Source organism: Candoia aspera, chromosome 1 (assembly GCF_035149785.1).
Source record: "Candoia aspera isolate rCanAsp1 chromosome 1, rCanAsp1.hap2, whole genome shotgun sequence".
NCBI classification, from domain to species: Eukaryota; Metazoa; Chordata; class Lepidosauria; order Squamata; family Boidae; genus Candoia; species Candoia aspera.
In genome coordinates this window covers 83,729,655-83,752,353 of record NC_086153.1, presented here as the reverse complement: position 1 = coordinate 83,752,353, position 22,699 = coordinate 83,729,655, and the positions used below count along the sequence as shown (strand labels likewise).

At 37.9% G+C, this 22,699-nt stretch overlaps 1 protein-coding gene across 2 annotated transcripts; it reads right to left on the bottom strand.

The window, feature by feature from the left end:
- Positions 1–479: 479 nt before the first annotated feature.
- Positions 480–21,402, bottom strand: IPCEF1 (interaction protein for cytohesin exchange factors 1). 2 transcript variants are annotated; one of them, XM_063308362.1, is made up of 9 exons: positions 21,176–21,402; positions 20,469–20,638; positions 15,944–16,017; positions 15,197–15,268; positions 13,957–14,018; positions 10,145–10,236; positions 7,160–7,544; positions 2,085–2,275; positions 480–1,595 (listed from the first exon to the last, which is right to left on the bottom strand). In XM_063308362.1, exons 1-9 carry the CDS (start codon positions 21,372–21,374, stop codon positions 1,392–1,394), a joined length of 1,449 nt encoding a protein of 482 aa, XP_063164432.1. In that variant the 5' UTR covers positions 21,375–21,402; the 3' UTR covers positions 480–1,391. The 2 variants fall into 2 exon arrangements, with proteins under 2 accessions (XP_063164432.1, XP_063164441.1); XM_063308371.1 differs by lacking the exon at positions 21,176–21,402 and adding an exon at positions 20,997–21,112.
- Between the last annotated feature and the right edge of the window lie 1,297 nt (positions 21,403–22,699).

Here is a 22,699-nt window from a genome sequence, read left to right as displayed (position 1 = left end):
TAAAGATGTATGTATACATGCAAATTGGAAAGGATTCAAAATTCAGAAGAATTGTCAGTGACCTGTGACCAAGACATGACTCCCACATGTATCGGGATTGCTGTTTTCCTGGCAACAATACAGAAATCTCAGCAAATATTTGTCGTCTCACACAACATCATCCCAAAGTCATTTCACCAATAAATAACAGGTGTAAAAACCTACACTACAAATGCAGAAAATTTGCTTGAAGCTGTTCTTTTAATTTCCAAATCTAGTTTATAACACTTGAATTTCCTCATGACCTCCCATCCAAGGACCAACTAGGTCTGGTTTGGCTTAGTTTTTCAAATTCAGCCAAGTTTGGCCAGGTGAGATTGAAAAAAAAAATCTACATTTTTACAAAAAGTAGAAAAGTTTATATCTGCGTTTTGTTTTGTTTTTCATTTATAATTAGGTTTATGCTTCATGAAACATTGAGCAAAGATGGACACATACACTTTGCGCAGTGAATTTATTTGCTCATAAAAAACAATTCAAACACAACTTCTCGGACATGATAAATGGATATTTTTCATAAATCTGAAGATATCACGACTGCAACCGTGTATTTTGAAGAGATCATGAGAAGGCTGTATAGAGTACAGACACCAACCTTCTTTTTATTTATTTCCACTGTGCTTAAAAACAGTTCATCAGCAGAAACAATTAAAGCATTGACAAACTGTGGCAAAATAGTGCATTTTGTATAATTCTTACCCTGGTAGTTTTTCTCCAACCTAAACATTTTCTGCTTCTCTCTCAACCAAAGTTAAAATAGCCCAGGTCTTCTTATGTACATACCCTAACATTCAGAACATTGAGGAATATATTTCCTGAAATATTATTCTTATTGCTTAGTAGGCTGATTTTACAAAACAGAATCCCAATTCTCATCCAGCAGATAAATGTTCTTCTTAGAACTATACCAAGAGTTGCAGCATGATATGATCACTAGATGATGTTTTTCCTGATTTCATGGAATATGGAAAGGGGAAGTAATGCTTTGGAGAACTAACTTTGTGTTCCAGGGCCAGATTAAGGCCAACTGATGCTCTAAGCACAGCCCAACAATGGTGCCCCTCAGCCCTTCCATTGCTTGATTGACAAGACATTAAGACTCAGTAAGTGCTGAAAAAAGTTGAGTGTGGCAGTGAAATAATTAAGGGCATAAAAGCTAGGGAAAAAAACTCTCTGGTGCCCCCCTCCCCTTGGAGCCCTAAGCATGTGCTTATTTTGCCTACTGGTTAATCCAGGGCTGCTGTGTTCCGTTGAAGAAAGTATCAGCTACCAGTGGAAGCAAAACCTGAAGATGTGGCAGTTGAATGAACTGAAGAGATCAGTGATGGGAAGTACTGTATAGTTCACTGTTTTCAAATAGTATTTCCAATGAAAGAAGACTGTGTGGTCACTTTTGATTCTGTGCTATCTCCATCAGTCATATTCACAGTGTCTGGCTGCTGATAGATATCTTGAATCAAAATGGAGTTTGTATTCTTCCACTCTCTATATTTCTTTGCTGTCAGCTCATGATCCTCCAGCAACTGGTTTATCATGGCCAAGTCATGTTCTTTGCACTAGTCAACACAAGAAGAAAAAGCAAGTTACTAGAACTGGACATTGAGAGAGACAATTAACAGTCTCTCAAATTTCAAGTCTCCTGGTCTTCTCACCACTTTTTTTTTTAAAAAAAGAAAAACTATTTGCCATAATTACTAGTAGGTTCCCACATTTAAAAAACTAATCATTTCAATAGGGAAAAATATTTTTCAACAGTTGCTAAACATCCCATTGGTCCTAATGGCTGCATTTGCACTATAAAAGTAATAGACTGGATTACAAATTAACTAAATGGGCTGGGTTTGTACAACAAGCTAAGCTACACACACACACAAATGCACACACATCCCTAACAAAGAATAAAATTAACTGCATGTAGCCCATCATGTGAATGCAGATGATTAGCTGTTTTCACTAGTCTGGTTAAGCTGTTTCTGTGAATACACCCCAAAGTCCTTTCCCCATATCCAAAATATTTAGAACATCTTTCCTCCATCAACCTTTACCTTTAAGGTACTATTCAGAGCTCGGATTTTGTGAAGTTTCTCATTTACAGAGGGGTTTTTGCTCCTTTTGATAAAGGATTTCCTCAACTCTTTCTTAGTAGAAGGTCGCCGGTCCCCAATGGGAGATAAACTTGCTTGCTCTAAGGACTTGTACAATTTCTCCATTTCATCTACAGAACATTTGGTATGATCTGCATGGAAGATAAAAGAGAAGAAGTCTGTATAGATTACAGCTGAGCCACATTTTGTAAGTAAATCATGCTAGCTGAATGGGAGAATGCTACTTCTGGAGGTCTGGAGGAAATGAGAAAAAACAATATATGAACTATTTTGACATTCTCATCTATAGGTTGCTATGCTGACATATGAAGGATACTGAAAACAGGGCCCAGGCTCCACATGGGATGGCCAAAATTTACACATAGCAGTTAACAGATACGGTGCATTACTGATGGATATCTCTATTCCAGCAGCTTATTATAGAAATGACTGTAGCAGCTACTTTATAAGGAACATTTTCTCCAGCAATATAACAAAACATATGACTGTACCAGGTGAACTATTTTATTTTTAATAGCAATGATATAATACCGTGGTGCACCTCAAACATTTGTAACTGAATACTTCCTAACATATGTATTCATGAAGATATCTGAAGAATTTGTACATGCTTTTACATAATTTTGATTACCCCTAATAAATGTTCTCCCAGTGATAGATTCTGCATTTGCTTGGTTCCTTTTTTATATTTTACATTCATTTTATAGCATTATGCTAGTATAAACATCCCATTAATTGTCCTTGGATGAAGGCTAAATTTAGATTATTACTTTAGGCCAGTGCTGAAGAAAATGCATTGGACTCTAGCAGGGAAGTCTGTTACTACAGCCAACACGCTATGGTACCGCTTCTTTCTGACTCACCAGCTCATTAAATATGGCTCAGTTTGTTGTAGGAAAAATCCAATAGGTAAGCTATAGTTAGTTGACCAAGAGCCAATCTCTTTCTAAGGTAAATTTTACCTCCTCAGCTTGAATGAGAATGGGTAGAAAAACATGTCTGCATGATGCTAATTTGAACCTTTACTGAGCATCCACCCAAAACTAGCAGTTAAAGAACTGAGGAGGCAGTGATCTTTGGAACCGATATGGTCCCACTGTCTTTACTGCAGTATACTAAAGTTTTTTAGGCAGGTCTACTCTCTCATATAATCACCTTAATTTCTTTCAAAGATCTCTAGAGTCCCCCAAAAGGGAGTAGAAGGTACCAATATATTAAAACCTCCTTTTAGACTGGAATTCTTATAAAGATTTCACCAAAATCTAGTAAAATCAAAGTGACTCTGTTGGATCTCTGCACTTTGGAATGTCTTTCTTCTAGAAATTCAAGCAGCCACTTCCCTCCTGGCACTGTGCAAAATTATTAAAATAAACATTCCTCCAGCATGCTTTTAAACAGGATTGAGGGTTTCTAGTGACCATCTGAGGATTTCTAGACATCAGGTGACTTGGGACCAATATTTATCTCCACTGTTCCCTTTTGGCCTTCAGTAAGTACTTTTTTAAAAAATATAATTTTATTATTTAAAATACCAATTACAAAACACACAACCAATAATAACAAAAAGAAAACATAAAATAATTCAATCAAACAACCAAAACGTAACACATATAACTTTATAACTTAACCTCTACGTGCACCCATCACCCGTGGGACCTATAACCCTCCTTATCTCTTTACTTTTTATTATCACACATTTTATTATTAATAATTCTCAATAAGCCCTCTTCTCCAAAAAGATAATAAATATTGATCCGGTTTTACTCCCCTCCCTTTAACAAAAACATATTCCAAAAATTCACCCCATATAGCATCAAAGTCGTTCCTTTTCACCAAACCCTTTTTATATTTTAGTTCACATGTCCATTTATCATTGATAGCAATATTCTATACTTCTCTAAACCAATCTTCAAGCTCATACTCATAATCCACTTTTCATTTTTTAACTATTCTTAATCTTAAGGCAGTAACAAAAATTATCATCATCTCTTTCTTTTGCCACTCTCATTTCATATTTCCAAAATTGAACCATAATGCAATTTTTGGACTTATTTGCAAATTAATAGAGTATTTCATTAATCTCGGCAAAACCCTTTTCCCATTTTTTAAAAAATCTTTTCACATTCCCACCATAAATGTAAATAAGTCTCAATTTCTTTTTTACACCTCCAACAATGTTTTGAATTATTTCTATTATAGTGGTTTAGCATTATTGAAGTCATATACCATTTCCAAACTGTCTTACAGCAATTCTCTTTAATTCTAACAGACATATTTTTCATAATTCTTTGTTTCCACATTTTTGGCCATTCCTCTTCTGTAATATTAATACCTAAATCACTCTCCCAACTAAATTTCATTCCTTATTGTGCTAAATTGCATTCTATCAGTATTTTATAAATTTTACTTACTAACCCTTTTATTACATTTTCTGTACCATTCTGCTTTAACTGTAGTATTAATTCCTCATATTTTGTTAATTGTCTACATTTCCCATATTGTTTTACCCAATTCTTAGTCCATGACTCCAACTGCAATATATTATACCAAGATATTTTACTCTGTCCAGATATTCCCTTTATATCCTCTCTACTAGAAACTTTACTTAATCAATCCTTCAATCTTAATACTCACGCTCACTCCATATCTTTTATTAATCCTGCCTTAAGATTCTCTGGGAGAATCTCTGGTTTCTCTTCAGATTGTATAAATCTTTTGCCTTTCAGTAAGTACTTTTACCACTCCAGTGACACTAGGAAAATATTTTGGCCAGAATTTTTTTTTTCAAATGGAAGACCAGGATGATACCCCACATGGCTAGAGGAGCCTTCCTTAAATTCTTGATGTATTGAAGCACCACTCCCATTCTTCTGCATTTCAAGAAGCTTTTGTCTATCTTTCTTGAGTCCAGTGATTTCCAAAAATAAGGAGTCAGAACTGCCTAAAAAGTCATTCCGTACCAAGCATAGCTATCTCCTAAAGAGTCAGTAAAATATAGAGAGGCATGATTTGTCACAGAATGTATTTAACCTGACTTGCCTATAGCCAATCACTACAAAGGATCCATAAATATCTCAGGAAGGAGGATGTTATTGCTATCATGGAAAAATTGTAACAACATAAATAAGGTCCCATTCTGTTGTAGCTGTGTTTCATTTTTTATGGTTTCCTCTTTATTGTTACTAGTTTTTTAGCCTCCTGGTAAAATCAAGCACATGGGACTCCTATCAAATGAAAGAAAAATGACAGCAACTAGCTGTTGCTTCTGTCTACCTGTTCTTTAGATTAGAAGGGGATTTCTGGATTGAGGATACATATTCCAAACCTTGTTTATAGTTTCACACTCAAACAACATGCCTCAGGGAAATCTGATTATTTTTGCCTTGTGCTACTGCCTCGCTATTGTTTTCTTCTTTTAATAAAGATAATAAAATCAGTCTTGGCAGATTGATTTACCCTCTTTCTCTCTGGTCATTTTTCAGAGAGAGAGAGAGAGAGAGAGAGCTTCCACAGAGGGAAATAATAGAGGCCCCATAAATGTTTGCATGGATTAAAAAGCAGTTTGCGGGGTGAATTTTAAGTTAGAAAATGACCATTCAATAGTGTGTGAAACTCCTGTGACATTAGGACTTCATTCCCTCCTTCTTGAAAGGCTTCTAAAAATCATTTACATCTTCTACTTTCAGAAGAAAAAATGCAAATGATTCTATTCTATTCTAAAGCTTCCCAAAGAATAAACATCTATCAGGATTTTGTTATCTCTTGCTTAGAAATATAGTAAACCCTCAGTTTAAACAGACTATTCAGAAGGAAGAAGTGTACATTAATCATGAATGTCCATTAAATCCCTGATTGATGTACATTGTCTGTACTGCTTTGGATACAATGCAATTATTCATTATTTTGACTTGATGTCTAGAGGAAAAGTTTGTCTGTTATATTTGAAGTCTGCTAAACCAAGTTATTTTTAAATCAAGGATGTTGTCTATATAGAAAATATTATACTGTGGTAGGAATTTCAATGAATTTGGTATCTTAAAGACTTGTTAAATTGATAGCAGAAATGCAGCTGTGTGGTAGAAGCAGCATCTTATTTACATAGACTGGAGATATGAAGTAATACATGTATGTGATTAGTCTATATAGAAAAAAAACCCTTAAAATTTTAATATTTACCATCACTCAGGAGATGTATTAATAAACGAAATCTAGGGCAACACACAAACAGTAGCTTTCTTCCCACCTCTCCCCCAATTAAGATAATCAGTCTGGGCAACCGAAGCAGTTTTGGTGCTTTATCTTGGTCTAAAAACAAAGCAAAATGGACCTTGATCATTGGCTTCTTCCAAGCATATCTGTCCATCCAACTACAGATGTGCTTGGAAAAAGCAAGTAATCAAAATCTATTTCAGTTTAGCTTCAGGTCTGAATAAGCACCAGGTCCTCAGAATTCAAGGAGAACACCTTCTTTCCAGATAATGGGCATAACTCCTTACTTAACTCAGAAGCCAAAGGATTTGGATCCTGGCTGGATTGCAATATATGTGAAGGCTATTTTTCAAAATGATTGGAAAACATCCATTGGTATAATATACAGTTACCTGGATTTTGAAAGTATAGGAGTATTGGACTCTGTTTCATTAGAGTTCAGACAATTCTATTGGATGCCTGCCTGCTTCCAACCAGAGAAGAATTTTTCAGCTGTGATGACTCAGATATTAAATCACCTCCTGGGAAGCTTTGCCCAACACTTTTCTTCAAGCAAAATAATGTGTATTCTTGGAAATGTTTGTTTATTTTTATTTCAGTATCTATCTTGTCTTCCTACCTGCATGGTACTTTTAGCATTTCTAATCCTCACCAGGGCTTTCTCTTTTATCTGCCAGCTGTTTTACTGTGTTTTCACACCATGACATTTTATTTTTGTAAACCAATTTTTATTTTAAAAATTGATTAAAAGAGGAAGTGGGAGACATACCAGAATAATGCATATGGTTGCTTTCTGCTTTACTCACCTTTACTTAGATTTGTTGATGTTATTTTTCCAGATACAGCTAAGTTATTATTGGCATTACCTAATGAAGATTTATCTTCATTCAGTGAAATCTGAAAGTTTTCTTTGGATTTGATGGTACCGCTTTCCACTGTTTTGTTACAGTCTGTCAACAGGCAATCAGTATCTGCAGAGTCACCAGAGGCAGCTGGAGGTTGATTGTCCACTTCTCCTTGAGCAGAAGAGCTGTTAATTAAGTCAAGCCATGACTGTCTCTCAGAATGGAATAGGTTGCACAGTGAGGAAGGAGAGGACCCTTGGGATTTCATCGTGCTGCTGTCTGTGGAGGACAAGGAATGTGGTACTTGACTTAATACATGTGATGCTGAGGAAAGGTCTTGTTGGGCCTGTTTTCCAGAATAATTAAAAGAAATAAAAGGGAAAAGATCACATTATTGTTATTGTTATTACCAAGAATCAACGAATTCACTATCATACAGCAACTTGTGTAGCTAACTGGCTGGAACTTAGGACTACTCTCATTTCTGAGTGACTGGTTCTCATCTTTGTTAAGCCTTGAGGGTCCTCCTGCAGATAGCTGTAGTCTGTTGCCTCAACTGGGCTACCCCCCTAGAGCAGTTCTGAGACAGAAAACACATGAACACTACAATGCAAATCCTGAACTAGGCTTAACACATTTTACAAACAAAGAAAAAAAAAAACCCATCCCTAGAAAATGAACAAAAACTTCCAGCCTCACTTACAGTACATGTCTGATGTGGCTCCATGCATTTTGACCCAGAAAGACCTTCATCTCTCTGCCCCCTTGTTAAGGGTAGGCCCTATCCATGAATTGGTTGCCCACCATTGCTTTACACTGCTGTTGACCCTTCATTTTTAGAGGGCACACTGAAGTTTGGGTCTAGAGTTTCCACCAGAAGTGCTTTGCTCATAGGAAAAATGATTTTTATTGGTATATCTTTCCCAAGCAAAGACAAGGATCACATCTTCCCCTGGTAGGAAGTACAGACTTTTTTTTATTATAAAATGGAAAAAGGTGTTTAATTAGATATACTTTTTTCTATGACTGCCTTGCATAGACAAGTGTGCATGTGTGCATGTGGGCACACATGTGTATGTATGCATGTAAGTGCATGTGGGTGCGCACGTGCACCTGTCCTCTGCCAGAGAATTGAACTGGGTTGGAGGCAGTTGAAAATGATTACCTTGTCTCACTAAAACAGCAGAAAAACATTAGGAGAAAATGCTGGTAATCGCATGGCCCTCTGTTCTAATAACGTAATACCTTATTTGATATTTGCAAACTTGACAGGACTAGAACCTGTATGAGCCAGGCATTCCTCCACCCCCCAGCCCAAGGACATTAATTATATGTAAAATACCTCACTGGTGAATATTTAGAAGTTGTGGTTTGGGGATAACAGCTATAAACTGGGCTGTCTGAATCACATGGAACCATTGTTCACTGAGGCTACTGAAATCATTTTAATCCTCAAAGCTTTCAGTAGAGCCTGTACGCCATGGGTCTGCAGTCTCAGATACATTAGCTTTATTTTTTAAAAGCCATAGAGATTTCAAACAGCATTTCTCTCTCGCTGGAACTAGAATGATCATGTGCAGAGTCCAGAAGATTATTTTTTGAAAGGCTTGTTCTCTAAATCAAGAAGAAGCCTGTCTGCAGTGCTTTTGGTAAGTTCTTTATACTACTGCTAGCTAAAATATTCTTTGCACAGGGCCTCTTTGTTCTGTCACATACCCCAGTGTTTCTCAACCTCAGCAACTTTGAGATGTGTGGACCTCAACTCCCAGAATTCCCCAGCCAGCATACTGGCTGGGGAATTCTGGGAGTCAGAGTCTACACATCATAAAACTGTTGAGGTTGAGAAACACTGCCATTCTCAATAGTGCAACAGGATCCTAATGAAGAGATTCAGGGCCATTCCCCAAGTCTTTGCAGATTCATTTTGGATGCTAACAAGCTGGGTATCTTCTCCAGAAGCACAACCCAAACAGATTTACTATATTTCCTTGGTAGCTGGAGAATGGTAGAAACTCTGCCTCTGCCAACCTTCTGGCTCCCAGCATATCTTGTCTCCTCTTCAAATGAAGATGCCATTTTTCTGTTACTTTCCTGACACTCTGAGGGAATGGCTGCATCCCAGTCCCTAACATGTCCTTCTGTTTTTGTCTTTTTCTTCCCCGGGAAAAGAAAACATGGTGAAGAAAGCGTACAGAAAGAGAGCTGCCCTTGCTAATGGCTCTCTTAAATATTCCTCCATGGACCAGCTGAAGGGAAGATCAGCAGGAGCAGGGACATTCAAGCACAACAGAAAAACAACAACAACACTCATTATTGTTGGAGTGGGGGAAGCAATGCAAAATCAGCAGCTTTGTGAAATGGAATTCAGTGTGGTGTGGTGCTTAGAGTTCTGTGCTGGACACAGCCATTGCAGTCCATGAAATTCATGAAGTGCATCTGGCGTTTTCTTTCTTTTTTTCTTTTAATTCTTTGATCAATAAACCAAATAGATGTAAGGCAAGAAGACCACGGTGTGCATGTGTGAAGGTCCTTTAAACCTTTTCACTCAATTCCTTGCATCCCACTGTGCAAGGTTTTTTAAAAAGTCAACAAGGCAACCCTGACATGTGATCAAAGCTCCACCTTTTTTATGCATAACACTTTGATTGCACCATCATGACCACCATCTTGATTTTTTAAATGCATTTTAATATTATAAACTGCCTGGAGGGGGACTGCATGACAGGTGGTATAAAATGTTTAAAATAAATGATTCTTTAAAAGGAAACTAAAACCCTAGTGATTTGCTTTACATTTATTTTGTCACATGACTGATTTTAAATGGAATAAACAATTCACAACTCTTTCTACAGATTGCTTATCTTAGAGGCATCTTCTAACTGTACAGGGTGACATTTGGACAAGCCATTTAGCAAATGGAAGCAAGTTAATTACTATAATTCATACCAAATCAGACAGCAGCAATTGATCTGAATATGGAGGGGGTGGTGTTTCTGCATTTATTTCTGGATCTTCATGCTCACTTTCACTATAGCATTCTGAAACAAGATTGTAACCATTAAAAATGTGGCAGACGTTCTATTTAATGCCCTGTAAAATAAAGCGTATTTTCATGGTGACTTTAACTGAAAGCAGAACATACTGGTTTCTGAACCAATCATGCAGAAAGGGAATTTTATTTTATTTTATTTATTTATTTTTGCCATTCCTAAAGAGCTACGTCTTTTTTTTTTTTCCTTCCTACCTCCAGGAAAGAAAAGAAAAGAAAAAGAAAAGTTCTCCACATGTGGAGTCCTTGGTGCTCTCTGAGCCTTGTTGTTTTCTTGCAGACGTTTCATTGCCAGCCTAGGCAACATCTTCAGTGCAAAGAGGGAGTGGGCCTTGAGAACAACACTCCTACCAACACAAGCAGGGCAAGCCACAGTATATAAACTGAGAGCAAGGCCCATTCCCACTTTGCACTGAAGATGTTGCCTAGGCTGGCAATGAAACGTCTGCAAGAAAACAAGGCTCAGAGAGCACCAAGGACTCCACAGTGCAACTCTGAGTTACAAATATTTGTTTCAATTAGTTCTCCACATGTATAAAGCCTTCTGTTGCAAGAAACAGCAAAAGAGGTATATTATTGTTCGGGAAGGCCATACAAAAGTCATTCTACAGGAGCAAATGAAATCCTCGTGTATATTACCTTTCTAAAGAAAGGTTCTGTAATCACCAGAAACACTGGGATCACATCTCTCAGCATCCTTAGTATGACTTAGCATTGCTGGCTAGGAATTCTGGGAGTCATAGTTTCAACCCCTTTGGAAGGTAACCATTGAGGAAAAGTCCTCTCCAGTAGAACTAAAACAAAAACAAAACCCTTGGCCAGCTGATTAATAGCAAAGTAAATGGTAGGCCTAGAGGATTATAGCTAGGAATGCCAAAAGATAAGCATGAGGAAATCAATTTAGATCATATTTTCGGTTCCAGTCTGATCATATGTTCAGTCTAGATTGGACTAGATTCATATAAACCTTAGTAAATAGAAGAAAGGAAGGACCTTCTACGTTTATATCATTGGCAAAATCACGCATCTTAGCCAGACTCGAATTACTGTTAATCTATACTATATGATCATGGTCAAATTAATGATAATCTGATTCCATCCCGCTTTCACTTTGTTCCTTCTACATATGGATTCCTCTTTCAAATGGTTTCTTTTTTTACTCAACTTGTTCGTTTCTTTAAGTAACTGAGGCATATTATTTTTTCAGTTCCACCTTTACTATGGCTTGCTAGATTTAATGTCCTCCTCTGCTCTTGCTTTGTTAGAATAGATTATTAGTGTGATGGTTTACACTGAAAATATGAAAAAACAAAGCTATGGATATCTAGGGGTAGCTATGGAGGGGGTCAAAAAAGTCAAGATGGTGGCTTTGACCACATCATCAAAGCCCTGCCCCTTTTTACACATGCTACTTGTGCCACACGCATAAAAAGAGTTGGGTCTTCAATTGTACAATCATAGATGCCATCTTGGTTTTTTTACACCCCATCCTGGTACACATTGGAAGACAATGAGCCTTTTAAAAATATATATATAGTGCAACAAAAGATTAGCATCACCTCATCGAAGCCCAAAATTAAACTGCACCCATGCTTTAAATTAAATGAGATTAACGAACTACACCAGCCATCCTGACCAAATTCCACAAAAAACAAAGTTTAGTAGGAATAGCATAAATATCTTTCGTATTCTTCAAATCAGTTGCATGATTGCAATGATCTATTAAAATCATTGGGGAACAGTCAAGCAATCAGGAGTGAACAGGGTTAGGCACAGAGTAATATTTTTCTTTATGTTTTGTGTTCTCTTAACAAATACCTTATTTATTCATGTGTTTATTTACTTTATTTTACACTTTATATATAAATAATTTGCATCTCTCCTTTGCACAGTTTGATCGCTTGGAGACTCTTTTAAAAATAAATATGATTAACATTATTTTTTCCTATAATATAAAGATTCTGATTACCTGCAAGAATGGTACAGACCTGCCTTCACTAACTTGGCGCCCCTCAAATATTTTGCCACGCTAGCTAGTGCTTATGGATAATGAGAGCTGGAATCCATGTACAGTAACTGGGGACACCAATCAAGGAAAACACCTAGATTGTGGTTCCCTTCCTCGTGTTGCAATATTAGGCCCTTCATACTCTGCCTAACAACTCACAATAATGTAGAGACTGATTAATTTCTTCTCTGGCCAAAACTGTTCTCTTTTTGAAAATTACTGCTTGCATTTTGAAGAAGCAAAAGCCAGCAGGCAGGGACAGATTGAATTTATCAGGCCATCAGTGATACTGACACTTATCAAGACCACGCCCAGAGGTCCAGTATGTCATTCCTTTTCATCATTGGTTTCAGATCAGACCCAGGAAGGAAATGAAATTTTGCTAGGTGCTGATGTTAGGCTGAGACAAGCCCATCAATGTGACTGAACTAGTTAATTTTGCTTCTTTTACTGGAATGGGGGTGACCTGTATTAATGTTACTACAACTCAAAAAAAGACACAGAAAATTGACCAAACAAAAGGCAAACCCACAACCCCTTTTCCAGCTCTTGTTCGGCCACCATAAAGGAGAGGTTTCTTACTGTGAATACAGTGACAGAATACTATTATTAGAAAAAGAGCAACTGAAAGGATGATGTGTTCTCACAACTAGGTCACTGACAAACCTGTGAATGATTTGCACAATGCACAAAGCTGAGTCAGTTTTACAGTTGCTCTGATTGGTTAATTGGGCGCAATGTATTGTGTGAACCCAGAACATTAATTCAGTAGTTAGATTAAATGTGTTTCGAGTAAGCAGTTGGTAAGTACAAATAGCTGTGCAGCCTATTCTTAAATCACATTGTCAGCTTTTTAAATATCTGGACTACTGTACTGCTTGGGTGGGGGGAGGCTTTGTATAGATTTCATATCAAAGGGACCCTATGGCTCCAGTGCAAGTATCCCTCATCATTAAGCATATTGGCTAGGGCTATTGAGAGGTTTGATTCAGCAATAGTTCGTAGCCATGAGACACCCAATGTTTTGTGCATCTTCTGCTCAGATCGGTTAAATAGGTAGAATGGCAAAAGCTTTGATTAACAATGAAAAAACTGGTACATTTTTAAACAGCCTACATTTTAAACCTTTTCATTGCTGAATCTGTTCTGTGCCATTTGCAAAATCCTCACCCTGTGATTTAAAAAAGGACACTACACAACTATTCATATAAAGTTTAGTGTTATTTGCCCATAAAATATGCAGTCTGCATATTTTAAATGAGCATTTTGTGCTCGCTTGATCCTAACTTATGAATTTTTGTACACATTTTAATCTAAAATGTGCATGCTTATATGTGTTTTTGTGTGTTTTTTGACCTGATATCACAGTGTGAAAACTGAAGGATAAATGCTACATTCTCTGTGCTGGAACAGGAAATAGAAATCAGGTCAGATTGTTTAAGAATGCACACCAAACCAAGTCCTCCCACATCCCAAAACTAAGCTGAAGGAGAAAACCCCTCCCTATCGTGCAAAATGTTATTTTGGAAATTATTGCAATACTGTCCACAGGTCATAAGTGTTACCTAGATTAAATCCTTCCTCAAGAGTCATCCTGGTCTAATCAAATACTTAAACTCCCTATTATTTTTATCCGAATAAAAGTCTTCAGGTACAAAAGCACAAAGAGATTCCTTGTAAAAAGTTGACATTTGAACCTACCTTCTTCATTCTTTTTATTAGCCTGTTTGTCTAGGACTGCCACACCTAATTGATTTAGCCATCTGAAATTTAAAATGGACATATATTTGAATGGAATGTCATGTCTAGTCTGTCTTAGAACAGATGTAAACTAATACGCATTAACTTAAACTGATAACTTACCGAACAGTGTATTAAAGTAAACTGTATCAAATCTACCAAGCAGATATAATCCCTCTTAGAGATCTTCACTCAAATGGAAATAGCAGAAGATATTTATTTGTACTTCCACAGCTGTATATCTTAAAACAAACCTTCAAGTATAGGTTACATTCAATTTCTTATTTGCCGTCATGCACAGATAGCTGTTTTCAGGATATAGCATTCTATCAGGAGGAATCTCTCTGCCAGTTGTATGCTATACAATAGGATAAAGGCAAAGATGGCCTTCAGTCAAGCACAACTCCTGGTGGCTTCAGAGATAGAACTGTGCAGTTTTCTTGACAACAGGTTTCCCACAACTTTCTTTGGGGACATTATTTAAATTCCCAGCCTAGGCTGCAGCCCTGGATTCCCTGGCAGTCTGGAATCCAGATACTATCCAAGCCCCACCCAGCTTTGCACCCAAGCTCTGCTTCCTGACAATGCTGTCCAAGTGCTGCCACCTATGGAAACATATGAAGAAAATTCAGAGGTGAAGGATACTGTATAAATGGAGTAATGCAGTGATAGCCCTTCTAGCCTGCACCTCTGATGCAGTCTAACTGGTCCTAACTCCTCCCTGAAGCCTTGTCTCTTGGGTCAGGGGAGGGGCAAGAAAAGGAGGCCCCACTGGAACATTAAGGAGTGGGTGATAGCTCTCCATCACTAGCCCCATTTCCAAGTATGGTGGGAAAATGGCTCCTTCTTCACAACTCAGATGTTTCCTGAACTGAATGGAAGACTGAAAGGTAAAGTTTAACCTTCCCTGTTTGCAATCTTCCTGCATACATATTACTCAGAAACTGTTGAGCCATAGCAAAGATGGAGTTGAATACATTTGCATGGATCAGTGAATGAGAAAGAGAAGTAATGTCTTTACTGATTTTACATTCAGCCACGAAGATATGTGATCAGGAAGTTATGGAGTGCAATGGCAGAAAAAAGATGGACATCTTTTAGACTAATGTCTTTGGCAACAGTCTACATAGAAATAATAATCAAACAACTGTTCAGTTAATCAGCTGAAAAAGATAGAAGTTGGGCATTTCCTTTTACTTACATATTCATTTCTTCCACATTTTCTGCTGCAAAATAGAATGTCTTGATATATGGATGGGTGATCTTCATAGCACTTCCGAAACAAATAAAAATATATATGGAAAATATTAGACTTTCTAAAAGTGAGGCTGAATGAAAGAATCAAAAGCATTTCAAATGCAGTGAAATATCCCTGAAACCTAGTTCCATATGGTATTCCAGAAGACTATCATGATCATGGGGAAAAAAATAACCAGTTAGTCCAAGGGGGTTAAGAACCAGCTTTCAAGATAACTCAGGCAATCTCAGTCTCATATCTCACCTTAAACCCATACTGTCAAGAGCTGAAAGCAACCACTAAACTAGGAAAAGCTTATGTATAAGCTCTAATAAATGCAGTGAAAGACAAAGCTTTGGGAAGTCTGTCATACTGCAGTATTAAGTGCCATCCTTTTTTTCTGTATGCAAAATAAAGCAATTTCATGGATTTGCAATCCTATTTAAGTAGCGTTTGATCCCAACTTCTGCTTTATACTTCATAATATATTGTATTAGTTTGAAATTTAGCTGTGTTGCAGTCCAGTGGAGGTACAACTGCTGCTTCCATCCCCTGCTGGAGAGTTTTAGAGAAACTTCTTTGGAAATAAGCTGTTTTGTTGGGTAGATGAAGCACTGATGTGATCCAGCAATGCGCTGACTCTGATTGTGAACTGTAACTTCAAAATAATTTGTAACTTTCCCGAAGACTGAGACAGCATAATAGACTTACTGTTTTTTCTTGCATTCTGTTGCTCGATCCACTGTGAAGTTTGGAAGGTTGAGGAATCCTTCTGCTTTCTCTGCCTAGTGGAAGAAACCAACAGAACATTAATGTATGCCATGTTGATCAAAACTGGACATTGGAAATGGATTGAATTTCATGTCACCATTCACATTACAGAAAGGATCATTTTAGCTACTTGAGCTAAATGGTAAACCATAGTATAATGTAAGGAACTATTACTAGCATTGTGTAACAAATAGGGGAAGAAATATTAGGGCCTTTGCTTCCTGCAATCTTACACTCAGATGTTTAGCAGTTATTTCACTGGACCACACAGTGGTTTCTTTTCTCTCACTAGCTCATAGGATTCTGGACAGCTGTAAAATCCAAACTAACAGTGTACTCTGCTTATAGAACTGCAGTAATTCAGATCAATTAATATGTAAGTAAAACAAACATGGACAAGCAAACAAATACTGTATGAAGTCACCATGGTTGTAGATGAGCACATCATTAAATAGCTGAGTTCCTAGATGTAAGACAGTGGAGCCACCCCTACTATCAGAGAGCTGCTGAGTCATCTGCTTCTAAGACATTTCTGGTGACTGTATTATTGGTGATTGATATACCATTGGTTGTGTGTCTTTCTAGTGGAAGGTGCAGGAATAATTCTCATTCCCAAATTTTACATCACAATATCCCATAAAACTCATGCCTCCAGAAATAAAACTAGTGAATTTTTGTACTTAACGAAAGTTACATTTCTCACATAGATGGCACCAAGTAAGAAGCCTGCAAGGTTTTAGAAAGATCAGTTCACTGGTTTTTATTGTCTTCAAATGCAAATGGAGTATGAGTCAGCTGCCCATTCCTTCGCCAAAAGTGTTGGCAAACAAAAGTTAAGAGAAACTGATTCAGGGGCTAATGAACTAAACACAATTTAATGTCTTTTGTGCAGTCTGTTGAACTGTCACTCTGTCACTATTGTCAATTAGGGAAGGAAGGAAGGATGGATATGGAACAAGCACTGGTAGAAACAGAAGAACTCAAACAAGTAGCACTTCTCATAATACAGATTCAATAAAACCTTTTTATTTCCCCACTTTTGTGAGAATTACTAGCAGGAAGCTAATATAACAGGCAATCCCCCAAAGCAGGACTGTTGGAGACTCTTGGTAAACCATTTACTGTGGTTAGAAAGTAGATCCATCAGTAACAAAACTATCTCCCTCCTTGTCTAATTGGGGAGTTTTTGCTGATATAAAGAGCTTTGGAGGAGATGCGCCATTGCAGATACCCTTGCTTTGGTTGCACAATCTGGTTCACCAGATCAGCTAAACGCCTATCAGATGCATAAAATAAAGTGAAAAATAAAAGTTATCCCTATCTCCATTACTTTACAAATTCTAAATCACTAACAACACTTGAGGAGGATTCAGATTCATGTTTGTGGTTTTTTTAAAAGGATCTCTTTAATTTGGGTTTCCCAACTCTCTGGAAAAGGCTCTAATGCTGGGAAAGGTGGAAGGAAAGAAGAAGAGGATGACCAGCAACAAGGTGGATGGACTCAGTTACAGTGACGATGGGTGCCCTGTTCAGAGACTTAAAAGAACAGGCTAGGGATAGATTGTCATGGAGAAAATCTATCTATGTAGTCACTAGGAGTTGAAAACAACTTGATAGCACATAATCAAGCAATCAGTCAATCTTCAAATCTGTCTGAATCTGCACAGTTCATTTCAGGATTCACTGGAATGCAAAGTAGACCCCTACTTGCTAACAAACCTGTGTGGTCCAATGAGAATTGACCCTCATATAATTGGCAAATATGCTTGGAAAGGGCAAAATGTAGGCTGAATTAATTTTAAAGCTTAATTTATATTATCTGGGAGCTTACTGATAGACTGGGAGATACACTGCACCAATCTGCTGTTGCTAAGTTACATTTTCCCAGAATCTCTGGGCAACAAAAGATATTGTTCAAAGATAAACAGCATTCTTCCTTCATAAAAGTGTAACTTCCCATCCCGCAGAAGGATGAAGTATGCATGGCAGGCCAAGCAATGGAAGGATGAACAAAGTTTCTGTGAATAAATATCTGCCTCCACAAACAGATCAGTGCCTAAAATGTCTGTTTATAACTTAAGCCATGCATTTTAATAAGAGAAGTGAGGACAGGACTGCCCTGAGCCCTCCACAAAATGGTGAAGGTCAGCACCACCATGTTCTAAAAACCTCAGAAAATAGTGGGTGCCTGGTTGCAATTACAACTTCTGCTTGCAGAGGAAGCTTTTGATCTTCAGAACTGAAGCTGAGGTCAGTAGGCAGTCATTTCAAGAGGGAGACATAAAAACAGCCTTGTGGTGTTTATATCCAGTGCACTCTTTCCAACAGAAGTTACCTGGAGTTTACAGGAAAGTCCCAAGAAAGATAACCTTGTTTGGTTCAGGGCCAGCAAATGCTGCTCAGATGCATACCCCCATCTGTACACAAAAGTTATATCTGGCCAACATGGCTAGGACACAGTGCCCAGCCTTCCTTAGCCAAGATAGCTTGGGCTCTAGCTGTCACCATCTCTGATAACTAAAAACAATGGAATCTAACACCTCTGCATGGCACTGGGTTCAGGAAAACACTCTCATCAGTGGAGCTATCTTCATTGGTCAAAGACATGTTGGAAGCATTAGAGCATTTCACCTGGCAGTGGTACAAAGGAAGTGAATGCATGCACAGGACTTGTCTTTGCTTGGCAGTTAACTGACTGTTTCCATCTGGAAGTGAAACCTGAATCATAATTTCTGTTCAAAGTACTACAAATATTTTCTTGGTCCTGAGGTATGGGGTCTTCCACTGACAACCAGCCATGGAGAAACACTTTCCTTTGCACAGATAATAAACCTCTCTCCCTTATACATAAGAGATCATCATATGATTGTAAGGTTATTTAACCCTGAGTCCTTATTTTATGCAGGGTTTAGAAAGCCACATGACAGAAGAAATCCACTGTTTTCCACTATGTGGTTGTAAGGTGGGAGAGAAGGGGATTCTGCACATGCAACTTATGGTTAAGCACCTGGAGCACCACATGTTTCAACTTATAAGAGCATTTCTTAACTACGATGGCTGATCTTTCATTTGCACCTTATCCAAAGAAAACTGCTTGTGAAGTAAAAAAGAGCAAGGCTTCAATTGCTGATCTGACCCACTGGAGGATTTCTATTTGCACAGTTCTGCCTAGCCTTCATGATCAGCCAAAATTCAGTTGTCAAGATCTCTCTTTTCTTCCTTCCTAAAAGTATATCAGTAAGGATAAGAGATGATTAAGACTGCCCTTGACTGCAGTTTTAGTCTGGTCATCCACAACACCTCCTGGGGGAAATGTTAAATAATCCATTCTTCGGTTCCAAACTTTCAGAGATTGTAGAGGAGACATAATGGGATAAAAATAAATAAATATAAATATAAATATAAATATAAATATGGCCTTCTGGAGGAATCTGAAGACCTGGCTCTGCCACCTAGCTTGGGTTGGGGAGGGGAGTCATCTTGTTTGGGGATGGTTAGTGCCCTAGAGTGCTCGTCACATACAAGGACTGAGTTACCACCTGCCATCTGGATTCTATTTTTATCTATAATTATTGTTTACTTGTCACTGTCTTTTTAGATACTGTATTTTTAGATATTGTAATTTTATTGTATATTTATTGTTTTATTGATTATTGCTGTAAACCGCCCAGAGTCCCTCTGGTGGGAGGAGATGGGCGGTGACAAATTTGATAAATAAATAAATGTTAGCCAGAAAGAGAACACACAGCTTTCATTTATTTATTGATTTAATCACATTTGTATAGCCGCCCATCCCACATAGTAACTCTGGGCGGTATACATAATAATAAACTGAATATATAAAAACCATTAAAGCAACCGCTTTGAATTTCAAAAAATAAAAAAGATAAAAACAAATAAAAAACAAAATGGTGGCAAAATATCCCGAGAGTGCTTTCCATTAACTGTCATACAGTCATCTAGCAGGTTTCACTCTATCAATGGATCCCCAAGCTAGTTGACAAAACCATGTTTTAAGGGCCTTCCAGAAGGCCACGGGTTGGGACCAGCCTGATAGAGGTGTAGAGAGGGAATAATTAGGCTCTGTAGGTATTCTGATATATTCCAGTCAAAACATCCTCCCTTTCCTACCTCACAAACTGAAAACTGGGAGCATGGATAGGACTGACTGCAAAGAAGTAAGGTGCGAAAGAAATGCATGCTTCTCTTCCTACAAGTCTCAAATTTCTCTCTGGCTGTTGGCTGACAGGAGTTCAGTTTACTTACACATTTTTCATCAGAAACAGAAAACACCACTAACTCTGTCAGAAAACAGTGTCTTTCCCACCATAGTTGAACTGCCTCATACATGACACCCAAATGCACCAGATGTATATGTTGTTGAATTTTAGGCAGGACTTCATCCTAAGGAAGCAAGATTTTTATTTTGATTTATTTATAGAAATGAAGAGATTGACATTCTTACCAGTTGATTGCTGTACCAGTATAAAGATGAAGCCTTCAGGACACACCAAAACTTTTTCCATTTGTTGCCAATAAAGCCTCCTTTTTCCTTTTTTTTATACAGCCAGCCCTGACAATCAGCTAGCCCGAGATCCTTACACGAGATCCTTCGGCGACTCATGGTGTAAAAACCTGTGAAATTAGAAGTAAATGTCACTTTTTAAAAGACAAAAAAGCAGAATACTATTTTTTTCTTTTAAATGTGTCCCAGGATTTTCACAACGTGAATAGTTCACAAAGTTAAATTAGTGAAAGTAAAGCTTTTGCAAAATCCCTCAGAATGAGAAATGCATTTCCAGTGAAAATCAGCTACTAGTTATTACTCTTAGAGATATCTCCAGCAAGCATTAATATGTGGCTAAAATATCCTTCAAAGCTGATTTGACAAAGCCTCAAAATTATTTGTCACAGCAGATAAGCCATTTGTCTTGTGTCCTCTCTCTCTTTCACACACACACCAGCGCACACACATACACCATTATTGACATACCAAAGCAGTTCAGTCCAAATGAAGAGTATGTCATTGTTTTCCACTCTCAGTCAAGGCAGAAATTGAACAGAATAAGATATAGCAGCAGCCACCACCACAAAGCTGAATCTAAAAACCCTCTGTTTCCCACAGGAAAGATATCAATGTAAACAAAAAGAGGAACAAAGCAGACTCGGTACCTTGATTCTTCTTCCTTGTCTTCTGACGCAAAGGAATCTGCAAGGCACGCAGAAAGGAAAGAAAAGAGGAAATTTCAATTTGTGTTGTAACATTTGCAGAAAACAGAGGAGGAGGAGACAGAGGTAGAGCTTGCCATAGAATGCAGTCTTTCAAACAGGCTCGCCATACAGCTAATGGGAAAGCCAGGAGCTGAAGCATAAAATGCTGTAATTAAAATTGATTCATGTGGAGCTCCTGGAGAAAAGTACTGCGCTCTACTGTCTCTTTCAGTACAGCTTCCTGTTTCACACCTGCAGCAAGCTAGTCTGTGTGAGGGTAGCTCGATACAGGAACACAAACCAAAAGCAACCATCCGAAAATGAAGCTTCGCAGCTTTAGATTGGCCCCCTGATATTCAAAGGGTAAAAACAAACACAATGAGAATGCATGTCCAGGACTCAACGGTATGTAAAGGATGAAAACCTGCATACCCCACGTGGCATAACCACCACTGATGTGTGCATCACTCAGCAGCCATCCCCATGGCAGAATCTGCAAACAGCAAAGAATCAGGGGAAGGAGAGACTCAACCTATATTTTTGTCACTACTGTAGTTCATAGCTCAACATAGCCATGTTAATCCTAGTAAAATCAGTGAGACTTAAATATCAAGGTTCAACCAACAAATATCACCCAGTGAGTTCTCCCTTAAGGACTTAAACATATGAATCATCTCAAGTAGAAGTATTGTGGTTATGGTGATGGTGTTTTTGTAGTTCCTGAACTGGAATGATCTTTCACTCATTGGTGTCACACAGCTGGCCATTCACATATTTCATAAAAGTCACCACGCAAGGCTATAAGTTCTTTGTTCAACCCTGGCAATAAAGGGCCATACTTTAGTATCTCAGTTCACCACAGCAAGTTCTCCTTGTCTTAGTTAGGAGTGAACTTTTAAAAGGTCCACACAGATGGGTATTTTTTGCAAGTGATTTCCCCCTATCATAATGCATTTTATATCAGCAATTTCCTGTAATGTATGCACCATGTGTTTTAACTTGAGAAAGACTGGATACAGTATTGGCGCTCCTTGTCTCTGGGTTTAAGGTCCTGCAAATTCAGTAACATTGATAAAAATCCACAAGAACAAACTTATCATCAGTCCTTACATAAAATAATACAGTGTAGGTAAAACGTGGGGAAAGATCATGGAAAAAGTAAGGCAAAACTGTCTTCACAAAGGTAAGGGCTTCAGAAAGGACATCCAGTTGTAGTTCAATTGGGTTTGATATCCAGTGATCTTCCTATCAGAGCAGGAAAAGTGACCTTTATTCTTGGACTGCCTTCCAAAAATAATTTGCTTTCCTCCCCTATTGTCCATTCTGGGTTTCCTCCCACATCATTCATTCATAGCCAGACCACCATTTCCCATTCTTATGTGCGTACTACACCAGTTCTCACTTATATATTAGCCTGACCACAGCTTAAGATATGATGGAGAGGCCATGCTTGGTGGCGTAATTAGTGAGGAAAAGAGAAGGACC